The sequence below is a fragment of the Echinops telfairi genome, unplaced genomic scaffold (genome assembly GCF_000313985.2).
Source record: "Echinops telfairi isolate 266 unplaced genomic scaffold, ASM31398v2 ScPeMD7_6;HRSCAF=24_1, whole genome shotgun sequence".
In the NCBI taxonomy this organism is placed as follows: domain Eukaryota; kingdom Metazoa; phylum Chordata; class Mammalia; order Afrosoricida; family Tenrecidae; genus Echinops; species Echinops telfairi.
The window spans coordinates 3646184-3666682 of NW_022103903.1; the positions used below are offsets into that span (position 1 = coordinate 3646184).

A 20499-nucleotide genomic window follows, 5' to 3' on the forward strand; every position below is an offset into this window, starting at 1 on the left:
GACCACCACTTGTCCTTCAGTTTGCTGTGCTGTGGCGGCGTGCTTGTTCCTGTGATGCTAGGAACGATGTCACTGGTAATTAAATTACCAGCAGTGTCACCCAACGTGAGCAGGTTCAGCAGAGCTTCCAGACCCAGAACAGACTGTGGGGAAAGCACCGGCTGTCCACTTCAGAGGAATTAGCCACTGGGAATTTTATGAATAGTAGCCGGACTTTGGCAGACACTAAAAACCTAATGAACAGCAGCAGAATCTTATCAGATGGGCTGTTAGAAGATGAGGCCCTCTGGCTGGAAGGCACTGGAGAGCTGTCTTCACAAAGTAGAGGCAACAAGAATGACATAGAGCAGAGTAAATCCTTCATTTGTTGATAAGCCATGACTCCCACTGGGAAGAAACTGCTGCACACACCTGTTAATCATTGCAACTTGGAATGTATGAATTTAGGTAAAATGCTGAAGACAATTAAAAAATATTTCTTTCTGATTTTTTCCCCTTTCAAAAAGACAAAAATCAAGATATAATGCTTGACAAATTGTAAGAAAATGAGGACACCATCACTGTGTAGAGGAGCTCCTGCTGTGGTGATTCGAGCTGGTTGCAAGTCACAGAGACCTCAGGTCCAGAACGAAACACTGCCTGGTCCTGCCGGATGCTCACAGAGACGGCTACTAGCGTTGAGCTCACGGATGAAGCTGCTGTGCAACGCCAGCTCCTGCAGGTCTTTTTCTCTTATTTGATGAAGCCCCTCTCTGGGGATTCGTCACTCCTGAGATAATGTCCAAAGTTATCTCCATGCCAGCTTCTAAGGATCATTCTCACTTTACTTCTTGCATGAAGGATTTGCTCATTCTTCTCGTAAGCTATGTTGTATTCAATATTCTGCACCAAGTCCATGATTTAAATGTACAAGTTCTTTTTCAGTATCCCTTATTGTCTAGTTTTTGTAAGCACCTTAAGCAAAATGGCATAGTGTAAGTCACAATGTGACATCTTTTGAAAACTTTAAAAAGGTCTTTTGCAGCAGATTTGCTCAATGCAATAAGCCATTTGATTTGGTGACAGCTGCTCAGACTGACTTCGATTGTGAAGACAAGTCAAACAAAACTCTTGACAACGTCAACATTTGCTTCATTTATTGAGATACGTTTCTTCTGGGGCCACTTGTGAGAATGATTTTTGTTGTTGTTGATGTGTAGTATATATTGGAGACTTCAGTCCTTGATCTTTATCAGTGAGTGCTTCAAGGCCTCTTTCCCATTTATCAAGCAAGGTTGTGTCCTCGGAATATCAAAGGATGTTAATGAATCTTCCTCCAATCCAGGTGTAGCATTTTCTTCATGTAGCCCACTTCCTTAGATTATTTGCTCAGCATACCGACTGAGTAAGTACAGTGAAAGGGTACAAGGCCTTCTCATGGATTACCTTTTTGTTGGAATGGCACAAACACGGATCTCTTTGGGTCAGTCAACCAGATTGGTGTCTTCCAAAACTCTTGGTACAAATAAGCGAGAAACCAATGTTGCATGTTTGTTGAAACATTTCAATGACTATTCCATCAGTTTCTGGAACCTGTTTTTTTTGTCAATGCCTTCAGTGCAGCTGGGACTTCTTTTTTTGATACCATCAGTTCTTTCAATACCATCAGTACTTCCAGAAATGGTAAAGTGACTCTGGGTATACATTAAATTTTGTTACGATGCTTTGGTAGTTTTTAATGTTTTGTTCATAGAATTTGTCAACATATCAACTCCAGGCTTGAATTGTTTCTTCAGTTTTTTCAGTTTGAGAAAGGTCAAGTGAGTACTTCCCTAATGGTTTCCAAATCTAGGTCCTCGCACATTTCATTATCATGATCTATCTTCTCAAGCCACCTTTTGAAATTGTTGTTCAGTTATTTTATTTCATTATGTCTTCCATTCATTTTAATTACTCTGTGTTCAAGAGCACGTTTTGGAGACTAACATTTGAACTGATTATTCTTTCTATAGTTTATAGATAAAAATGCAGTTCAATATCTACGAGTAATGTAATGGCTACTCAAAACCAAGATAAAATTAAACTAGAAACACATATGGAATACGGCTTGAAAATTACTACCACCCATCATCTTTGAATATACATTAAACCAATCTGAAAGGGTTACAGCAGTTGGAACTGTTTTAATCATGCAAAACATTTTTCTTACTTTGCGATTCATCTCAAACTCCTAGGTAAATAAAGGAAGCTAAATCATAACATTTTTCTTATTTGTGCATGTGTATGTGTAAATGGGTATTGCCTTTTGTTATCCTTAAATCTCAGGGGTGAATTTAACATTGAAAAATTATCAAAAAAGGTCGCTACGTTATGCAAAGCATTCCTGTCATCTGGATACTAAAGGAAGCAGACACCGGCAATGAATATTTGTTCATTTTGAAACTTCAGATGCAAAAGGAAGACCAAGGTTAAATACAAAATTGTAAGATTACCTGTCTTTTTTCACAGAAAAAATACAATCATTAAATTGCAAGACCAAGTAAAATCACACACAGGCATTTATATAGGCACACACAAGAAAAAGCAGGCTGCACTTGTTGGAAATCATTCTTTTTTTTTTTTTTTTTAAAACAAGAGCACTTTGTATTTGTTTTCTACCCAAACCTGTCTAACCTGAGCAACCAGAGTCAGTTGGGCTCTATCCTTTCAACCAGAAGTTAACCTTTACACGCAGAATCTTGATAGAATGTGGCATTTAGCTAATTCTAAATGAAGCCTTTTGTTTTTATTTGCTGCATAAAACACAGATTCTAATAAACAGAGTGTTGTATAACCACACTTCAAAGGCTTTGGTAAACTAAGTAACTCAAAGCAACATTGCTGCCTTCAGCAATCACACTCCAGTGAATCATCCAAGTGACCTTATTTGCTCATTAAAAACTCTGTGTACAGGTTGCAAATGTCAGAGTCTGAATTTACATTTTAAAAAGTACATCTTGCAGTAGTTTAATGAAAATATTTCAAATAACTCAGGTCAAATCCAACTATTTACTCATATTTTCTCTTTGATTTAAATATATTTGGCCTAGATTCACATATTCTTCACAGGCCATACTTTATGATCACTCCTTTTAACATCTTCTAAATTTATTTTTTGTTAACAGTTTGAAATGCCATTTGGCAAGAGGCTGTTCTTACACTATAATTTCAACCCCCATACCAACAACATGCTCACAAATAATTTTAAAACACTTAATTCCAGCGTTGCGTACACTCTCATAATTATATAAATCTATATATACCCAATGCATTCCTTATAAATAATTTGTGAGATTTTAAAGTGTGCATTGAGTTTCACAGGGTATACTATGAACACGCTTTAAGTTGTAGAAGAGTTTAACTTTGAATATGGAGTCATGATACTTATATATTCTATTTTAGAATACAGAAATCACAGTAATTAACCAGCAAGTCCGTTTTTCCTTCTTTTAAAATCATTTTCTTCTTTTGGAGGACAGTGACAGGGACCAGGAAGGAGGATTCCTGAGGAGGGTTGGCAGCAGGGTTGGACTAGAGACTAGCTTTCCTTTGCCATTCATTTATGGATAATCTTCCCATGCTCCATATTTCCTCAGAATCACCCGAAATTAATGCCTAACTCTCCAGAAGGAAACCATGAAGGTAATACCACCATTGGTACCCATATCAATTACACACACACACACACACACACACACACTATGGACAAAGAAGCTCTTTATAACAGAAACAACATGGGTTTTAGAATACACTGCCGAATCTTTACCAATATGTATCTAAGGGAATTTAGGTATTTAAAATTAAGTACACATTTCAGTGTTTTGATGTATTACAGGTTAATATAGGTACTTGATAATGTGGCCAAGAATGTTAAAACTAAATTAATTAAAATGCTTAATTAAAATGTCTAGTCAAGACCAGAGGATGTACACAGGTACAGATGGGAACTGGAAGCACAGGGAATCCAGGGTGGATGATCCCTTCAGGACCAGTTGTGTGAGTGGCGATATTGGGAGAGTAGAGGGAGAGTGGGTTGGAAAGAGGGAACCGATTATAAGGAGCTACATGTGACCTCCTCCCTGACGGACGGACAACAGAAAAGTGGGTGAAGGGAGACATCGGACAGGGCAAGATATGACAAAATAATAATTTATAAATTATCAAGGGCTCATGAGGGAGGGGGCAGTGGGGAGGGAGGGGAAAAATGAGGACCTAATGCTGGGGGCTTAAGTGGAGAGGAAATGTTTTGAGAACGATGAGGGCAATGAATGTACAAATGTGCTTTACACAATTGATGTATATATGGATTATGATAAGAGTTGTATGAGCCCCTAATAAAATGATTAAATAAATAAATAAAATGTCTAGCCAATAGAAGACCCTTAAAAGAGGGATCTGCACTCTCCTTCACATCACTAAAATGTGGAATCATAATTTGTTATTCAAAACAGTTAAGAAAGAGTAGTTTCTTCTACCTTCCCTGCCAATACCCCCACATAGCTCGTCTTACAAAGACTGCTTGGAAGACCATCACCATTTATTCTCCATGCATCGGGGCAAGAGTTGCTGTCTTGTCATTTGATACAGAGCACACGCATATTCAGTAAATGCAACTGCTCAAGAACTGTGACATGCTATCTATAAAAACCAAAACCAAACAAACTTTAGTCAAGTCGATTCTGACCCACAGTGACCCTGTAAAACATGGCAAATTGTTCTATAAGATTTCTAAGACTGTAGTCTTTATGAAAGGAGACTATGAATCATTCCCCTGTGGAGTAGCTAGTGTGTTCGAATAGCTAGCCAAAAGCTTAACCTCTGTGCTACCAGAGAATCTTCTGTTCTTTATAGCAGGTTTATATTTCATAATGACAGAGGAAGCTCCGTGATCTATTTAGAAAACTTATACTTGTTCTGGCACCAAATCCGGCATTACAGAAAATTAAAAATATGAATTTATTTACTTGATTACCATATCCAATCATGTTCCCATGTAGTTGTAAATATCTATGACATAAATTGTTTTAGTAAAATCAGATAGTATGGCATGGGAATTCTATTTAAAAAAAACTAAAACATTCAATGTATCTGAAATGAGTCTATAATGCTGAACTGGAGTGTAGTTTAAAAGTTTAAGAATAAAGTCAGAAAGATGAAAAGCCAGAAAGAGCCAACACTTGTAAAATGGTAAATACAATAATAAAAAAAGATTGTAAAAGGCTAATCTTGGAACAAGAAACGGAAATAACAGATCCATCTGCTGAAGGAAGATGATAAGGTCATGGAAGATTATTAACAGAGAATTGTTCTACTCTTGTCTTTCTTTTGTCTCCTATTAAAGGGACAGGGAAAATGAATATTCCATTTTTTTGTGATATGATAAATGCAGAATTTTAACTTAAATTATTAAAAATGAAGCGCAAGGGAGGTGTGACATAACACTACCACAAATAAAGAAAAACAGGAGATTTTTATTTAAATGCAAGTGCACTCTAAGAGATGAATGTGATGGCTGCCCATGAAGCTAATGTAACATTACTATAACATCAGCTCTAACATTCACATTACTGTAACATCAACTATTTTAATAAGAGAACATTGCATTATTTGCCATCAAGATGAAGGGAAGCAATGGGAGCATGCTATCTTGTACTTTTCATATCATGTCTGGAATACTTTGTCATAAGTTCTAGAGACACGGTATAAGGAGGATGGGAAAAAATATTGTGAGAACCTTCCTTATTGAAATTTCCACATGTCAACTATCTTAACTTAAATCTAGATTGCTGTTTATTCTCCCAACTTGTTACTCTTCTTAACTTTTCTCTACTTAAAGATTCCACTGTTTTTTATCGCTGTTTAAATGGAAATACTATGCCATCTCTCCTATGCCCCACATCCCAAGAGTTGCAAGTACATTCCTTACCAGAACATGCTACCTTACAGTCTTCACTCTAATAGTTCATGTCATGGTTACCCTTTAGTCCTACCGTACTGCAATGTCTCAAAATAAATACCTGCACATCTAATCGATCTTGTAATGAAAGTTGCTTTACCCACTGATGCAAGATAAGTTTCCATAGAGCACAATTCTTATCAAGTAGCTCCTGAAATTAAAAACTTTCAATAATTCACTGCAACTATACTACCTTCTCAGCTTTATCTCCTGTTACTTTTTCAATGTGTATAATTTTTCAATTAATCTATTGAATTTCCATTAATTGATGATATTTGCTTTCCAACCACTAGAATGGCTTTCTATGCTTTGTCCTTTCTAGCCACCAAAATGAAGCCCACAGCCATTGAGTTGATTCCAACTCACAGCAACCCGATAGGAGTAGAACCATCTTCAAAGAATTCCTGGACTTTCAAATTTAGGGGAGCAGACCACACCTTCTGTCTCTCCTGGAGGGCTGATGCCTTGAACTGCGAACCTTATGTTTAGCAGCCCAGTGTGTGACCCACTGTGCTACCCATCTTGCCCACCCATCTCTCAAGGACCCCACTGCAAGATCTTTAAGCTCTCATTTGTTTCTTTAATTTCCCCCCCTCTGTGTCTTCTGTTCTTCCATGAAACATTATTTCTGTTTCTTAATAATATGCCTCACAACATAATTTGGTTAAAACAGCTTACCCTCTACTTGAGGTGAAGGACAGTATTTACCAAAGTCTGTAGTATATCCGAAAGTGTTCTATAAATGAATTCTTTTTTACTGCACTACACTAAAAGGCATAGTAGGATTCAGACTAAGTATAAAGTCCTGGGCTTTCGTATAAATCAGTTAAGACAAGAATCTTCAATTAACTCTCTCAAGTTTCTAATTTTTCAGGTGAGAAAACTGAGAGCTATTATCACTCAGGTCAGCACTTGTCTTATTTTATACTTAAGATGCACTAAAATATTAAAAAAAATACAACCATCCTTATTGTCAATAAAAAAAGGATATTTCCCTGGCAGCGCAGTTCCAACTCGATAATCAGCGTAACTCCTGTTTGAGTGGAAGTTGAAAATGAAAAGAAGACCTGCTCTCTCAAAAGCAATGATCTTATTTTCTTCATGCTTCTCACTCACATGGGCCTGGAAGATGAGCACATTTATCATAGCAAGTAAAGCTTAGATGCTGCAACAAGTACTGTTTTCCAAAGTTAGTCATTTTTCTCAATAACCTTATTCATTATCAAGTCAACAATAAAAAGGCTAGCCTATAACTTAAAAAAATAGCATTTTATAATTTACCCATACCCCCCCAACCTAGGAACAATTAATTAGTTCTCACGACATGGCCCTACTTGACGCTCACCCTTATGAAGTGATCACTGAAGCTTTGGGTGCAAAGTAATGAAGAAACTAGAAGGCGCCTGGCGATCAGAAGGAACAATGTCTGAGGTCTTAAAGGGCTATTTTCAAACAAACAGCCATCTAAGTGAGGTGTCAACTAAGCCAATATGGAAGAAGCACACCAGTCTGTGTGATCCAAGGATTGTAAATAATAAAATCCAAATCCAATACAAGGAATGTCATCAGAGTTTAAATTGTGACATCTGTGATGGCATGGATAACAATGGAAGCCCAAAATCCATTGGCAGGTTCATTCATGAATGAAGCTGCAATGAATCCCCTGTGATCATAGATGAGAGAAGTGAACAGACTTGTTATCAGATAGAGAATATTATAAAGTATCACAGCCATAGTTAGGCTGAAATGTAATTTCATTTGATCTCCCTTTGGGCCCATTTTAAAGTCTTTTTACCGTTAGTTTCAGGTTTAGTGGTGGTTGTGTACATTTGAATAAGAGCTGTATTAAATGGTCTTCCTTGTATGTTTACAGATATTATGATATCATAGACAGCATTGTATTTCAAGACAGATCTTGTGATGTTCTTTTTTATTATGGATGCGGTGCAATTCCTGGCATAGTAAATCATATGATTTTAGAATTCAAAATGGCCCGAGTGAGACCATTTCTGCTCACTGCGCCTAGGGTACCAATCTTTATGTGTTCTATTTCTTTTGACAAGATCCAGTTTCTCTAAGTTCATAATTTATATATTCATCCTTCCAATTATGGAATTGTGTTTGCTGCTGTTTCTTCTTATGAGTCATGTCCTATCAATACATTAATGTCTCCAAATCTTCGCTTTGTCCTTGTTATTAAGGCCAACGCTACTTCAAGGAGTCACCTTTCCCTAATTCTACTGAGGGTCTTCCAATTTGAGGAGGTGGTCTTCAGCATTATCTCAGACGATGTTCTGAAAAGAGGTGACAAACCTCTCAGAAGCAGACTGCCTACTTCATCTTAATTTGTTTTTAATCAGAGCCTTTGCTGAAACCTCGTCATGATAGGTGACCCTGCTGGCAACTGGAATGGCAGCAGAGCTTCTAGATTCAAAACAACATACAGACCACTACCGTAAAAAAAAAAAATCCACAAAGGAATGGTGAGAGGTCTCTTGCAGTGAGTGTATATTGTGTATGTACACAAATAGACACACAGAGATCCACATGTTAGTAAAATAATATTCTACGTATTTATAGAAACTTCAATTAAACAAAAATATCAAAATAGTAGGCACTGTTTCTTGATATAGCCTCCACCTAGTTCTATATATACTTTTGAAATTGGTATTTACTTCTCTCAAATCCTAGTCCGAAGAACTCTGGAATTTTAAAATTTATACAATATAAAAACAGTAGTTTTGATATAATTGATGGTTTAGAATAACTGTCTTATTAAATGTTGGGTTTGGGGAACAACAACAAAAAAACATGACAGAGCAAGAATTTGGGCTGTAGGTGAGGTTTCCCGAAACAACTCACATACGAAACGACTTGAAACATCTAACAATGAGTAAGTGCACTGTGATGGGGGAAAATCCTTGGAGCACCTTTCCTGAACTTTTGCTTAGCAATGCTATGTTTAATTTATTGAAAACTTTTTAATAATAAAGTTCCTATGACCACCCTGTGTCCTTGAAGAAAATCAAGATTACCACTTTGAAGTTTTGGGAGTTATTGTTTTGATTGGACCTTTATTAATTTGTTTGAATTAATTAATTAATTAACACATTTGTCAAATCTGTGATTCCATTTTGGGGAAGATTTTTCAAACTCATTTGTTTGGATGGCCGATGATACCTCCCTTACTTTTTTCTTCACAACATCTACTTGGTCACAGCTCTGTCCTTTCATGCCCCTCTGCGTTCCCGGAAACAAAAAGAAGTCGCATGGAGCTATGTCACGTGAGTAAGGTGCGTGGGACAAGAGACACATGCTTTTTTTTCAGCCCCAAACTAGCACACTTAGATTGCTGCATGAGCGGGTACATTGTCATGGTGGCAAAAGCAATCGCCTGTCTGCCACAAATAAGGCTTCTTAGTCGCATATCACTATGTAATCTTTTCAAAATCTCTAAATAGGAAGCTTGATTAACAGTCTGACCTGGTAGAATGAATTCCAAATGCACTAGCCCCTCACATCAAAAAAACAAATGAACATTGAACATCATCTTGATCTTTGATTTTACTTGATGTGTTTTTTTGGGGGCGAGGTGATGATGGCGTCTTCTATGGCTTGATTAATGCTTGCTTTGGGGGATTGTAAGAATAGCACCATGTCTCTTCATCCATAATGGCTTTGAGAAAAAAGTCTGGGTCTCTTCGAAGCTGTCCTTTCAAAGCACATGTTTCCAGTAGACAATCTTTTTCCTGGTCACTCAGAATGGAGGCACATATTTCTCAGCGACCCTTCTCATCCCCAAATCTTCTGTTGAACTTCACTGAACTGAGCTCCAAGATAGTCCAGGTCATTTCCCCATCTCTTCAATGGTCCATCATTGGTCTTCCAACACAAGTTTACCAATATTGTTGTCATTTTCACCCATTCGGGTAGTTGATGGACATCCAGAAGAAGGTTTGTCATCAATTGACATTTTACCTCTTCTGAAATGAGAAAACCACTCATACACTTGAGTTTTTCCCACAGCGCTGTCCTTGTAACCTATGTTCAACATCACAACAGTTTTTGCAGCATTTTTTCCGAAGGAAGAATAAAAATTTCACAGCTGCATACTATTCTCTAAATCAGCCATCACAAAAAAGGTTCGAGTAAAACTGCTTTTATGTAAATATTCACTATGACCAGAGAGAACCTTCCCAGGTGACACCACTGGGTGCACTAACTCAGAGCGAGTTGCTCAATGCTTGCCTAGTGGGAAAGACGCATACTTTGAAAGTTCTGCCCAGCGGAACTTTTTCCTTTTGGGGGGGTTACCCCCTTGTACCCAGAGAGAGTGAGAAAATGAACCAGCCAGCTCGCTAGCCCCTGTGGCACAGCTGTTAACAGAATGGTCAGTTGTTTGAATCTACCATGGGAGAAAGGTGATGGTCTGCTTCTTGGAAATGCCATGAGGTAGAACTACTCTGTCCTGTGGGGTGGGGTACCTATGAGTCATAACTGACTGAATGGCAGTGGTATTTTATATATATGGGGGTGGTAGGGGTGAACGGATGGTGGTCTGAAAGTAAATTATGATATCTATAAACACTTTAGTTTATTATACTAACTACAAACACTTTAGTCTAAACATTGTGTTTTGCAGCTGGCCGTGAAAAGCCTTTACTTTTTCAAAACTATCGTTTCTCAGCCCCAGCTCGAGAGGACTTATTTCCATGCATATCAGCAGCATCACTCCTGGTAATTTAGAAATGCGAACCAAGGCTCTAGAGTAAACAATGTGCCTTTTGGTATTCAACAATATTCCTATTGAACAGGAACATCATTTTGCTCTCTCTCCTGGAAATAGCATTACTAATAAATGTGATTAGGGCATTCCTGTCATGTAGTCAATCTTGGTGAATATATAAGTACCTTTGTTCAGCCATTAAAAATATCATACGCACCAAAGTAAAAACAGACCAACAGTAATTTCAAACACCACCAGTATCAAGTAAATGGATTATAACGAACACAAACTATATGCTAATTTTTGCAAGAAAAAAAAAGCCTGTATAAATTTTGCATCTGTTAATTACATTTTCTAAAACTTATTGAAAACTGAGACTTTAATTCCAGAGAGAAACAGGCTTATGAAAAATACAAAACAGCATGCAGGTATAATGACATCTATTGAAATGACAAGTTAGAAACCAGGAAAGGAAGGGGGAAAAAAAGAAAGAAATCTACATGTTTTCAAAATAGTTTCTTTATGACAGCATAATTATTTATATAAAGCAAAGCAGTCAAAACAATTAAGATGTTTCCACAGCAATTTCCAAAATAGATTCCATATAGAGCTTTTGTCATTTATTTTAACCAATTGCTATAAAGTTACGGGATTTAAACAAAAGCTAAATTTCAAGTAAACACAAAGGTAAACGGGGCATTATGTTGAAATTTCAGTCTACTGGAGAGGCTTTGGTGACATTTTGACAATTCGAAGTATGTCACAAGGCATCACATAATAAAGTCCTGCTTAAAAGATCCACATACAGCTTTAACCCAATTGCCATTCCAAGCATGTGCAACATTGGTGACTAGAGCACAGCTTTTAGAATAAGAGCTTACCTGAGGAGCTGCAAGCCAACCGCATCTTTCTTCCAATTTATTCATATCCCTGTCAAAGTTCTTCAGGAACTTATAGCGCAGGAGGTCATCATCAGCTAAATGAAACTGCCTTCTGGCATAATGGTAACTCTCGTTGTTTCCCTTTCTTGGGAAGTCTAACCATTCTGGGTGTCCAAACTCATTACCTGGATATGAGAGAGAGAGAGAGAGAGGGAGAGAGAGAGAGAGAGAGAGAGAGAGAGAGAGAGAGAGAGAGAGAACTTAGCATTTCTTACTAAGATAATTTATTCATAGTGTGAAAGTCATAACATTTTTAAGATGAGCTAAACATATAATTTAATGTAGCTGTGCCCTGGCAGCTCAATGGCTTGAATGTTGAGCTACTAACTGAGAGGAAATGGTTCTAACTCACCAGCTGCTTCATGGAAGAATGGTGAGGCAGTACGCTTCTGTAGAGTTCCAGGCTCAGAAACACTGTGCAGTACGTCTAATCTGTCCTATGGGTAACTATGGTTACCAAAAAACGATGGTTTCTTTGGTCCTGGTGCCCTTCATGCATTGTATACATGCAGACTTCAGTGTCTAGTTACTATAGTATAGCGAAGAGAGGGCCACATTGGACTCAGATGCCAAGGTTCAATTTTGCTTAGGCCACTCCTTACTTTAAGCATCTCTCAGTTTCCTCTAGCACACGGTTCTCAACCTGTGGGCCACGACCCCTTTGGAGCTCAAACAACCCTTTCACAGAGGTTGCCCGATTAGCAACGAAAATACTTTTATGGTTGGGGGTCACAACAACATGAGGAACTCTATTGAAGGGCAGCAGCATTAGGTAGGTTGGAGACCCACTGCTCGCTCTAGCACAATATGAGGACAAATGTGTCTGTTCAACTGATTTCATCTCCATAATAGGCTGTGTAACCTTAGTAATTTTATAAATCACTATTTCTGTCATTGCTAAAATTACTCTGTTACTGCTGCTACCTAGGTGTCACCAAGTCGGTTCTGACTTATAGTCACCCTTTGTGCTATAGAATAGAACAGCTGGTGTTACGTTTGAGCCCATTAGAGCAGTCGCTGTGTCCGTTTATTTTGTGGCTGGTCTTCTTCTTTGCTGCCCCTCTACTTGACCAAGCATGCTGTCTTTCTCTAGGGACCGGTCTCTCCAAAGTTCGTGGGAGGAAGTCTCAGCATGCTCGCTCCTGCGGAGCATTCTGGCTGTACTTTCTGCAAGACATACCTGTTAGCTGTCCTAGCAGTGAATGGTACTCTCCATCTTCTTCATCAGCACCATAATCCACAGGCATCAATTCTTCTCTGGTCTTTCGTATTCACTGCCCAGCTTTCCCTCTCAAAGGAGGACACTGAAAATCCTATGCTCTGAGACTGGAGACCCTTAGTTCTCAACAGGAATTCTTTGCTCTTTAGCACTTTATAGAGGTTTGCCCAAAGGCGGTAGGTGTTTTGATTTATTGACTGCTGCTTCTATAAGCATTGATTGTTGATGCAAGTAAAATGAAATCCTTATTAACTTCAATCTTTTCTCTATCATTATGTTTCTATTGGTCCAGTTAGTTATAAGGATTTTTTTTCCTTTACATTGAGAAATCTGTACTGTGGTTTACAATTTAGGAAGGTTTTGTGAGTACAATATTCCACTATATCCATTTCACAAAGTAGAAATCTTGACAGGGTTTTTGCCCAAATTCATAAACATAGTAAGTGGAAAAGTGACAATAACAATTACCTCTGAGTAAAGTCCATGGATCTGTTCACCTCATATTATATGAAGCAAATAGCCTGTGGGTGTTACAGTGCACAAACAGCAGATGGGTTACAACATCTGACCCCCGGCTTCCCTAATGCCCTGAGGCAGAAGTCAGACATGCCTCCCCTGACACCTCTCTTTGCCTCTTCTGACCCTAAATGTTTCTCCCACCGCATCCTACTTCTAGTCTGTGCTGGATAACTTGTTACAATGGCCACATGGAACTCACAGACAAGAATCCCAATTATGGGGGTTTATGAGAAGTTAATAGGTTACTACAAGTCAGAATCAGTAAACAATAATGATGCAGTCATTGTTCCATAGAAACGCCTCTCCTCAGCCAGCTGCTAAGCCTCTCTCCAGTCCTTAGCCTTTAGCCTTGATCCCTTGGCTTTTGCCTCAATGGACTAGGAAGACCACCTGTTATGCTGACACCACGTCTCTGTTCTGTCTCACGGTTTCCTTTCCTCAGTTTCTCGCCTTGGGCTAGCTCCTTCGTTTGGTCCCATAGTTTCCATGCCATAATCTCTGGGGCTTCAGCATGAGATCTTGAACATGCTCTTCTTCCACTGTTCCTGGGACTTCTCTCTCACTGCTTCAAAGATGGCCAGGGGGTGGGGGGAGGGGGGAAGAGGGGGGAGCTGAAGCTGAACAATCCCCTCTATTAGTGTTGCACACACTCTATTTACACAGTCCCACAGAATCATTTAGTGGAAGTTACGGAGTCATGGATAGAAGAGCCATAATACCATACACAGTAAACAAAGCCATTTTTATTATTCAATTTATTTATTCCTTTTTCAGTTCTACTTGTCATTTCAACATGTGAATCATTAATTTCAAGTGTGTGTCTGTGTGTACAGGTAGCATACATTGGAAATGCACTAAATACTGATTGCTATACTAAAGAGTACTTAAAAAATATAGCAATAAAATTACAATTTTTCTTTTTGAGAACAAATTTTAGATACTATTTTCCTACACTAAAGCTTACTTGCCCCCTTCAAAATAAAACATTATTTAGGAAAATTGCCTTTAATTTATCACCTTACCTCTGCATGTAGCTAAGAGAGATTGGGGAAAGTACCATAACCAACCCATGTGTGTTCTACTTTAAGATAAACTAGTATATATCAATAATCTAATAAAATTAATAAGCTAGACTATAATTCAAATTGATTGGCTGTAGAGTTGCTTTCCACCAATTGCCTGTTAGTTTGTTATCCTTTGGTGGACAGCATATTGCTGTACTGTTGAAAACATTGCCACTGTTATTTCAACTACCAGCAGGCTCACTCGCCATGAAGAGGTTTAGTAGGGCTTCCAGACAAAGACCAGAACAGAGAGAAAGCATTGTCTGTACACTTCTTAGGGAGGAGCCCATGGAAACCTCATGAACAGGAGTGGAACACTCACTGTCAGAGCGACAAAAGGCAGACCGCTCAGGTTGGAAACCCACTGGCATTGAGTTGACTCTGACTCATCACGACCATTTACAGGGCTTACTTAGCTGTGAACCTTTATAGGAGCTACAGTCTCATCCTTCTCTATACACTAGGTGGGTTTGAACCACCGACCTTCTGGTTAGTAGTCCAATGCTTACCAGACAGTCTAGGTTGGAAGGCACTCAAAATATGATATGAGAGGAGTTTCCTGCTCGAAGTAGATGAAATAAGGTCAGGGGATGAATATAGAAGGCAACACAAATTATTTATAAGTTCAAGTTGATGGTGAAGAAAATTAAAACATGAGAGCCAAGGAACCATCTTGAGAATATTCAACTTGAAATTAGAAATCACCTTGAGAACAGGTTACATGCTTTGAACACCAAGGACAGAAAACTTGAGGAATTGTGAGATGACATTAATGACATCACACCTGCAGAAAGCAAAAGGTCACTGAAAATACAGCAAAGAAAGAAAAACTCAAAGAGGTTTCCAGAAAAAAAAAACCCCTCTGAAATATGCCCCTAATCTTAGAGTAGCTAAAGTAAGAGGAAGACACCATGACGTAAAAAGGCTGAACATTAATTTCAAAGGGTGTCTTGAGAAGATAACGTCATGCATTACAGCAGGTTCTCAACCCGTGGGTCATGACCCCTTGGGCAGTGGTTCTCAACCTTCCTAATGCCACGACCCTTAAATACAGTACTTCATGTGGTGACCCCAACCATAAAATTATTTTCATTGCTACTTTAAAACTGCAAATTTGCTGCTGTTATGAATTGGGTGACCCCTGTGAAAGGGTCATTCGACCCCTAAAGTGGTCGTGACCCATAGGTTGAGAACCACTGCTTTTGGGGGTCAAACAACACTTTCACAGGGGTTGCCCAATTCACAACAGTAGCAAAATTACAGTTATGAAGTAGCAACAGAAATAATGTTATGGTTGGGGGTTAGCACAACACGAGGAACTGTATGAAAAGGTTGCAGCACTGGGAAGGTTGAGAACCACTGCATTATAGTGAAATGTGCAAAGTTAGAGAGCCTAATAGGAAGAATATGCTCACTGTGTCTCTTGCTGAAAGTGTTGAAGAAAACATTCAAACCTCGAGTTGTAATATTGGAGAATTTTAGCAGCGAAAATACTGAACAATGTAGGAAGTGTTACAAGATGATAAAAATAATACACAGAATGGAGCGTAAAGAACTAGCTGTTTTTCAACCAAGCCAAAGAGTAGCATATGATCAAGAACCAATGGTATCAAAGGAAGAAGTCAATGATATACAAAAGGCAGTGGATGAAACACACGACTCCAGGAATGGGTGGAGTATAAATTGCTATGTCTCAACAAGCAGATGCAGCACTGGAAGTTCTCACTTGTCGATGCCAAGAAATGCCTCTGACAGCTACCTGGAAATTAATTGGAAGAGAGCCCTATCTGTGCCCATCCTACAGAAAGGTGATCCAACAGAATGTGTATATTACTGAATTAAATTATTAATATCACATACAAGTAAGATTTTTCTGAGTATCATTCAAAAACTGTTGCAGGAGTACATCGACGAGGAGCTATCAAAACTTCAAGCTAACTTCTGAAGAGGACGTGGAATGATGAATATTATTTCTGATATCAGATGGATCTTGGCAGAAGGCAAGTATGTTTACTTGTATTTCATTGACTATGCAACTAACCAACCATGGATAATATTACAAAGAATGGGAATTCCAAAACATTTCATTGTTCTTATGCGAAATCTCTACATAGACCAAGAGGCAGTTTCTGAAAGAGATTAAGGGAAAATTGCATGGTTTAAAATCAGGGGAGACGGTCCCCACCCTTGACCAGTCCTGGGGCTTTGCAGGTTGGCTCAAGGATAGAGTCCCTCTGGGACACGGGGGTACAGTGAATGGTGTGACCCTTTGCCTGGGCATGCCTACACAGTATGGTATGCTGGGCGCCTATAGGGTTTACTGTATGGGCTCCAATACATTTCTTCCCTTTTGCTTATATCAAATCAAATCAAATCAAATCATGGGGGACATGTGTCAGGGGTATATCTTTTAACCATACTAATTTAAACTATGTACTGAGCAAATAATCTGAGAAGCTTGATTTTAGTAAAAACAAAGCATCAGGATTGAAGGAAGGCTCATTACGAATTGGCCACCTGCCATATGCAGACGGCACAAGTGTGCTTGTTGAACTTGAGGAGAACTGAGTTGCTTATGAATATCAAAGATGACAATGCCAGTTTAATTTATAATTCAATATACAGGAAACAAGAATCCTCACAACTGGACCAACAGACAACATTATGATAAACAGAGAAAAGAATTAATCTGTCAAAGATTTCATTTTATTTCGATCCACAATCAATACTCATAAAACGAGCAGTCATGATATTAAAGGACTTATTGCATCGGGCAAATCTAGTACACAAGGACTCCTTCCAGTGTCAAAAAGCAAAGATAACCATTTGAGTATTGAGGTGGATCCTATCCACACCATGCTTTTTACACTAGTGTATAAAAACGGGACAATAAATAAAAGGCTAGAAAATCATTGCTACTTTTCAGTTATGTTTGTGGAAAATATTGACATTCCCATGGACTGTCAGAAGAGTGAACAAATGTGTCTTGGAAGAAGTAGAGTTTTTATCTTTTTTAGAAGTGAGGATGGTGAGGCTTTGTGTCACATCTTTTGGGCATGTTATCAGGAGAGATCAGCCCCTGAGAAATGACATCATGCTAAATAAAGTAGAGGGTCAATGAATAAAGAAATATCCCCTACAAGAGGAATGACACAGTGGCTGCAACAATGGGCTCAACTGTTACAACAGATGTGAGGCAGGTATATGATCTGGCAGTGCTATGTTCTGTTGGACATGCAATGAGTGGCATGGGGGTGACCATCTATAACCTCCTCTGGCTTCCCCATTGCCAGGTGTCAGACAAAGACAAAGACTTCAAAGTCCATCCGTCTTTACCTATTCTGACAGTACTCTATGTCTATACTGGGTTCGATGATTTGTTGCAATGGCCACACAGAATGCACAGACAACACTCACCATTAAGGGGTTTTATTCGGGAAATTAATAGGTTACTACAAGTCAGGATCAGTAAACAGTAAGGAGAGTCATTGGTCCACAGTAGCACCTCTCCACAGCCAGCAATCAAGTCCCCCTGTGGCTCTCAGCTTGTTAGTCACCTTGTCCCACGGCTTCTGCCTCTGTGTGTGGAAAGCCAGCCTGCAGCTCGGTCTCGGAGTCCTACAATCTCCAGCCACCTTAGGAGCGAGAACCCCATAGTTCAACACTGCTCCTTTGAGACTCGGACACAGTCTCTGCTGTACCTGGTCTTGGTGGCTGCTACCACTTCTGAGACAGAGCTTGGATGAACTTTTCCAAGGTCCTGGAATGTGTGTGTCTCCGATGACTCTAATATGCTGAGAAATGGCTTTGATGGAGGTGTGGGTTTGATCTTTTAGCCAGCCCTACCCGGAAGAAAAACTAAGTATGGTGTCTTAAATCACAGCTTTTATTTTTTATTTTTAAATTGTCTTATTGGGGGCTTGTACAAATCACAGCTTTTAGTAAAGTCTTAAAAATACCTCCAAGGAAACAAAGGTCTGACTTCACCCTAGATTAATCCTGTAACAGACAACTCCCTCCACCATGGGATCGCAGCCACGGGCATTGAGTGCAGAATTATAAGGCATCATAAGGAGGTGTGGTCATATTAACTGACTACAGCTCAGGACATAAGGCTCTTACAGGGGGACGTGACTTCAAAGCCTCTGACAACAACAAGAATTGTGCCTTAAAGAACCAGTGAGGAACACTGCAATTTACTTTTTTGTAGGCCACATAGAAAAAAACCCCAAAACATTCAAATATGTCTGTAGCACTTTGGAAAAGAATCAGTGACTGTAAATATTGGACTAAATTCTACTATTTCAGTCAAAATGATAACATTTCTTATGATAGTGCTCACAGTACAGCAATGCGGAATGAACCAAAAATTTCATCCTATGGGCCTACATTTACTTAAAGATGCCTCCACCACACTAGTGTGATAAGCTTATATCTACGGGTCGATTCATATCAGTCCATGGTGCACTCTTGGCAAAGGTCCTCAATCAACCATTCAAACTGCACACTGATGTATCTTCAGAACTATAGACTGAGCACATTCTTTCCTGATAATACAGGTACTGGGGTAGTGTAGGGAAAAGGATATATCTGATTATTACTATGATTTCCATTAGTGTGGAATTTTGTAGAGACCAGAAATGTCAAGAGATAGTTAATCAGACTGGATAAAGTTGAAACTTTCTACAAGGAATGCATGCGTGTGTATATGTATTTGTATAAATATATTGATTATGACCACTATTTTCCAGAGTGACTTGAATATCTACAAAGGATACCTTTAGTCCTCTTTCAGAGGGGAGTTTTACATCATTATTGTTACATCATAATACTAGATAAAGGAACAAATACTTAATACTTATTTAAAAGGTGGTGGGTACTCCTGCTAACATCACACATTATTCATTTCGCTGTTTAGCATCCCAATGGAGTAGGCAACGTAAGGATTTACAATGATAACAGAAAAGGAAACAAAGAAAGGCCAAATAATCATTCAAATGCAGGATCTACAGTCTGATGTCAGACCCATTAACAAAGAATGACTTAATGCCTAGTCCTGCGCCCTCTTTAAGAGGATGTGCGGGCTCTAGTCCATTGCTGCGGAAGCTGTGTGATTTGAATGTTATGGATTGAAATCTACTCCTCCACAATTCACAAAGAAAATATCCAAATTAAGGCGTGATCCAGCATTATATAATTGGATACTATTATATGGTTACTCATAGAATTTTCATTGGCTATAGTTCAAAAGTAAATACAACAGAAATAGCAATGACTGGGTGGTTTCTCGTAGCTAGACGGATTACAGATAAAATAAATGACTGCACATATGTATTATGTGAAGAGGTTGTGAAGGTACTGTGAAAAGATTGGTTTAGCCCCAAGTGAGTTTGTGGGGAAGAAATATGGCAAAGCAGGGAGGAAGAGATTGGATTAAGAGTGGTCTCATGTTAAGCAATTTGGACCATATTTTCAGGTAGTTAATTTTTTTAAAAGGAGTGAGAAGTTAAAATGTGGCTACTATTATAGTTTCTCTGGTAGAGTGTAGAAGAAACAGGATCTTGGCAAAAATGAATGGAGGAAATTCAGAGTTCAGGTAAGATAGTCACAACGAGACAGAGAAGTGAAAAAGTGACTCCGGTGGCATTTCTCAGATGGAAATAACAGTACTGATGACTGATTGACTGAATGGAAGCAGCCAGAAAAGGAACGTTTGAAAGAAAATGTGAAGTTTTGAGGTCTGGAGACTGAGAAGTGACAGCCCTGACTGAAGTAGGGAAAGTGGTGGCAGAGGAAGTTTGGAGAGGGAAGATAATGAGCTCATTTTAAGTATGTTGAATCTATCATTGAAGGATATACAGGGATCCAAGATGGATAGAAATAAGGTGTTGAAATTCATGAGAAAATTAGGGACGGGGAGTAAAGTTATGAGAAAACCGACATAAGCAATGGTAATTACAGACACAGAAAGGAGAACCACTGAAAAGACAGAGAGCAATGGCTAGCAGGACCATAACAATAAAGCACGAAAGTGAAGAAGAGTTTGAGAAGGGTGG

The 20499-nt window shown here is 38.7% G+C and overlaps 1 protein-coding gene across 2 annotated transcripts in view; it reads right to left on the bottom strand.

Annotated features, from left to right (window-relative positions):
* Positions 1 to 20499, bottom strand: part of GBE1 (1,4-alpha-glucan branching enzyme 1) — a 383033-nt gene that overhangs the window by 25574 nt on the left and 336960 nt on the right. Inside the window, exons 13-14 of one of the 2 annotated variants that reach the window (XM_004706425.2) lie at positions 11582 to 11766; positions 6966 to 7096 (exon numbers count right to left, since the gene is read on the bottom strand). In XM_004706425.2, coding sequence (XP_004706482.1) covers positions 6966 to 7096; positions 11582 to 11766 — 316 coding nt within the window. The remainder of the gene's footprint in view (positions 1 to 6965; positions 7097 to 11581; positions 11767 to 20499) is intronic. The other variant, XM_045286245.1, reaches the window with a different exon arrangement.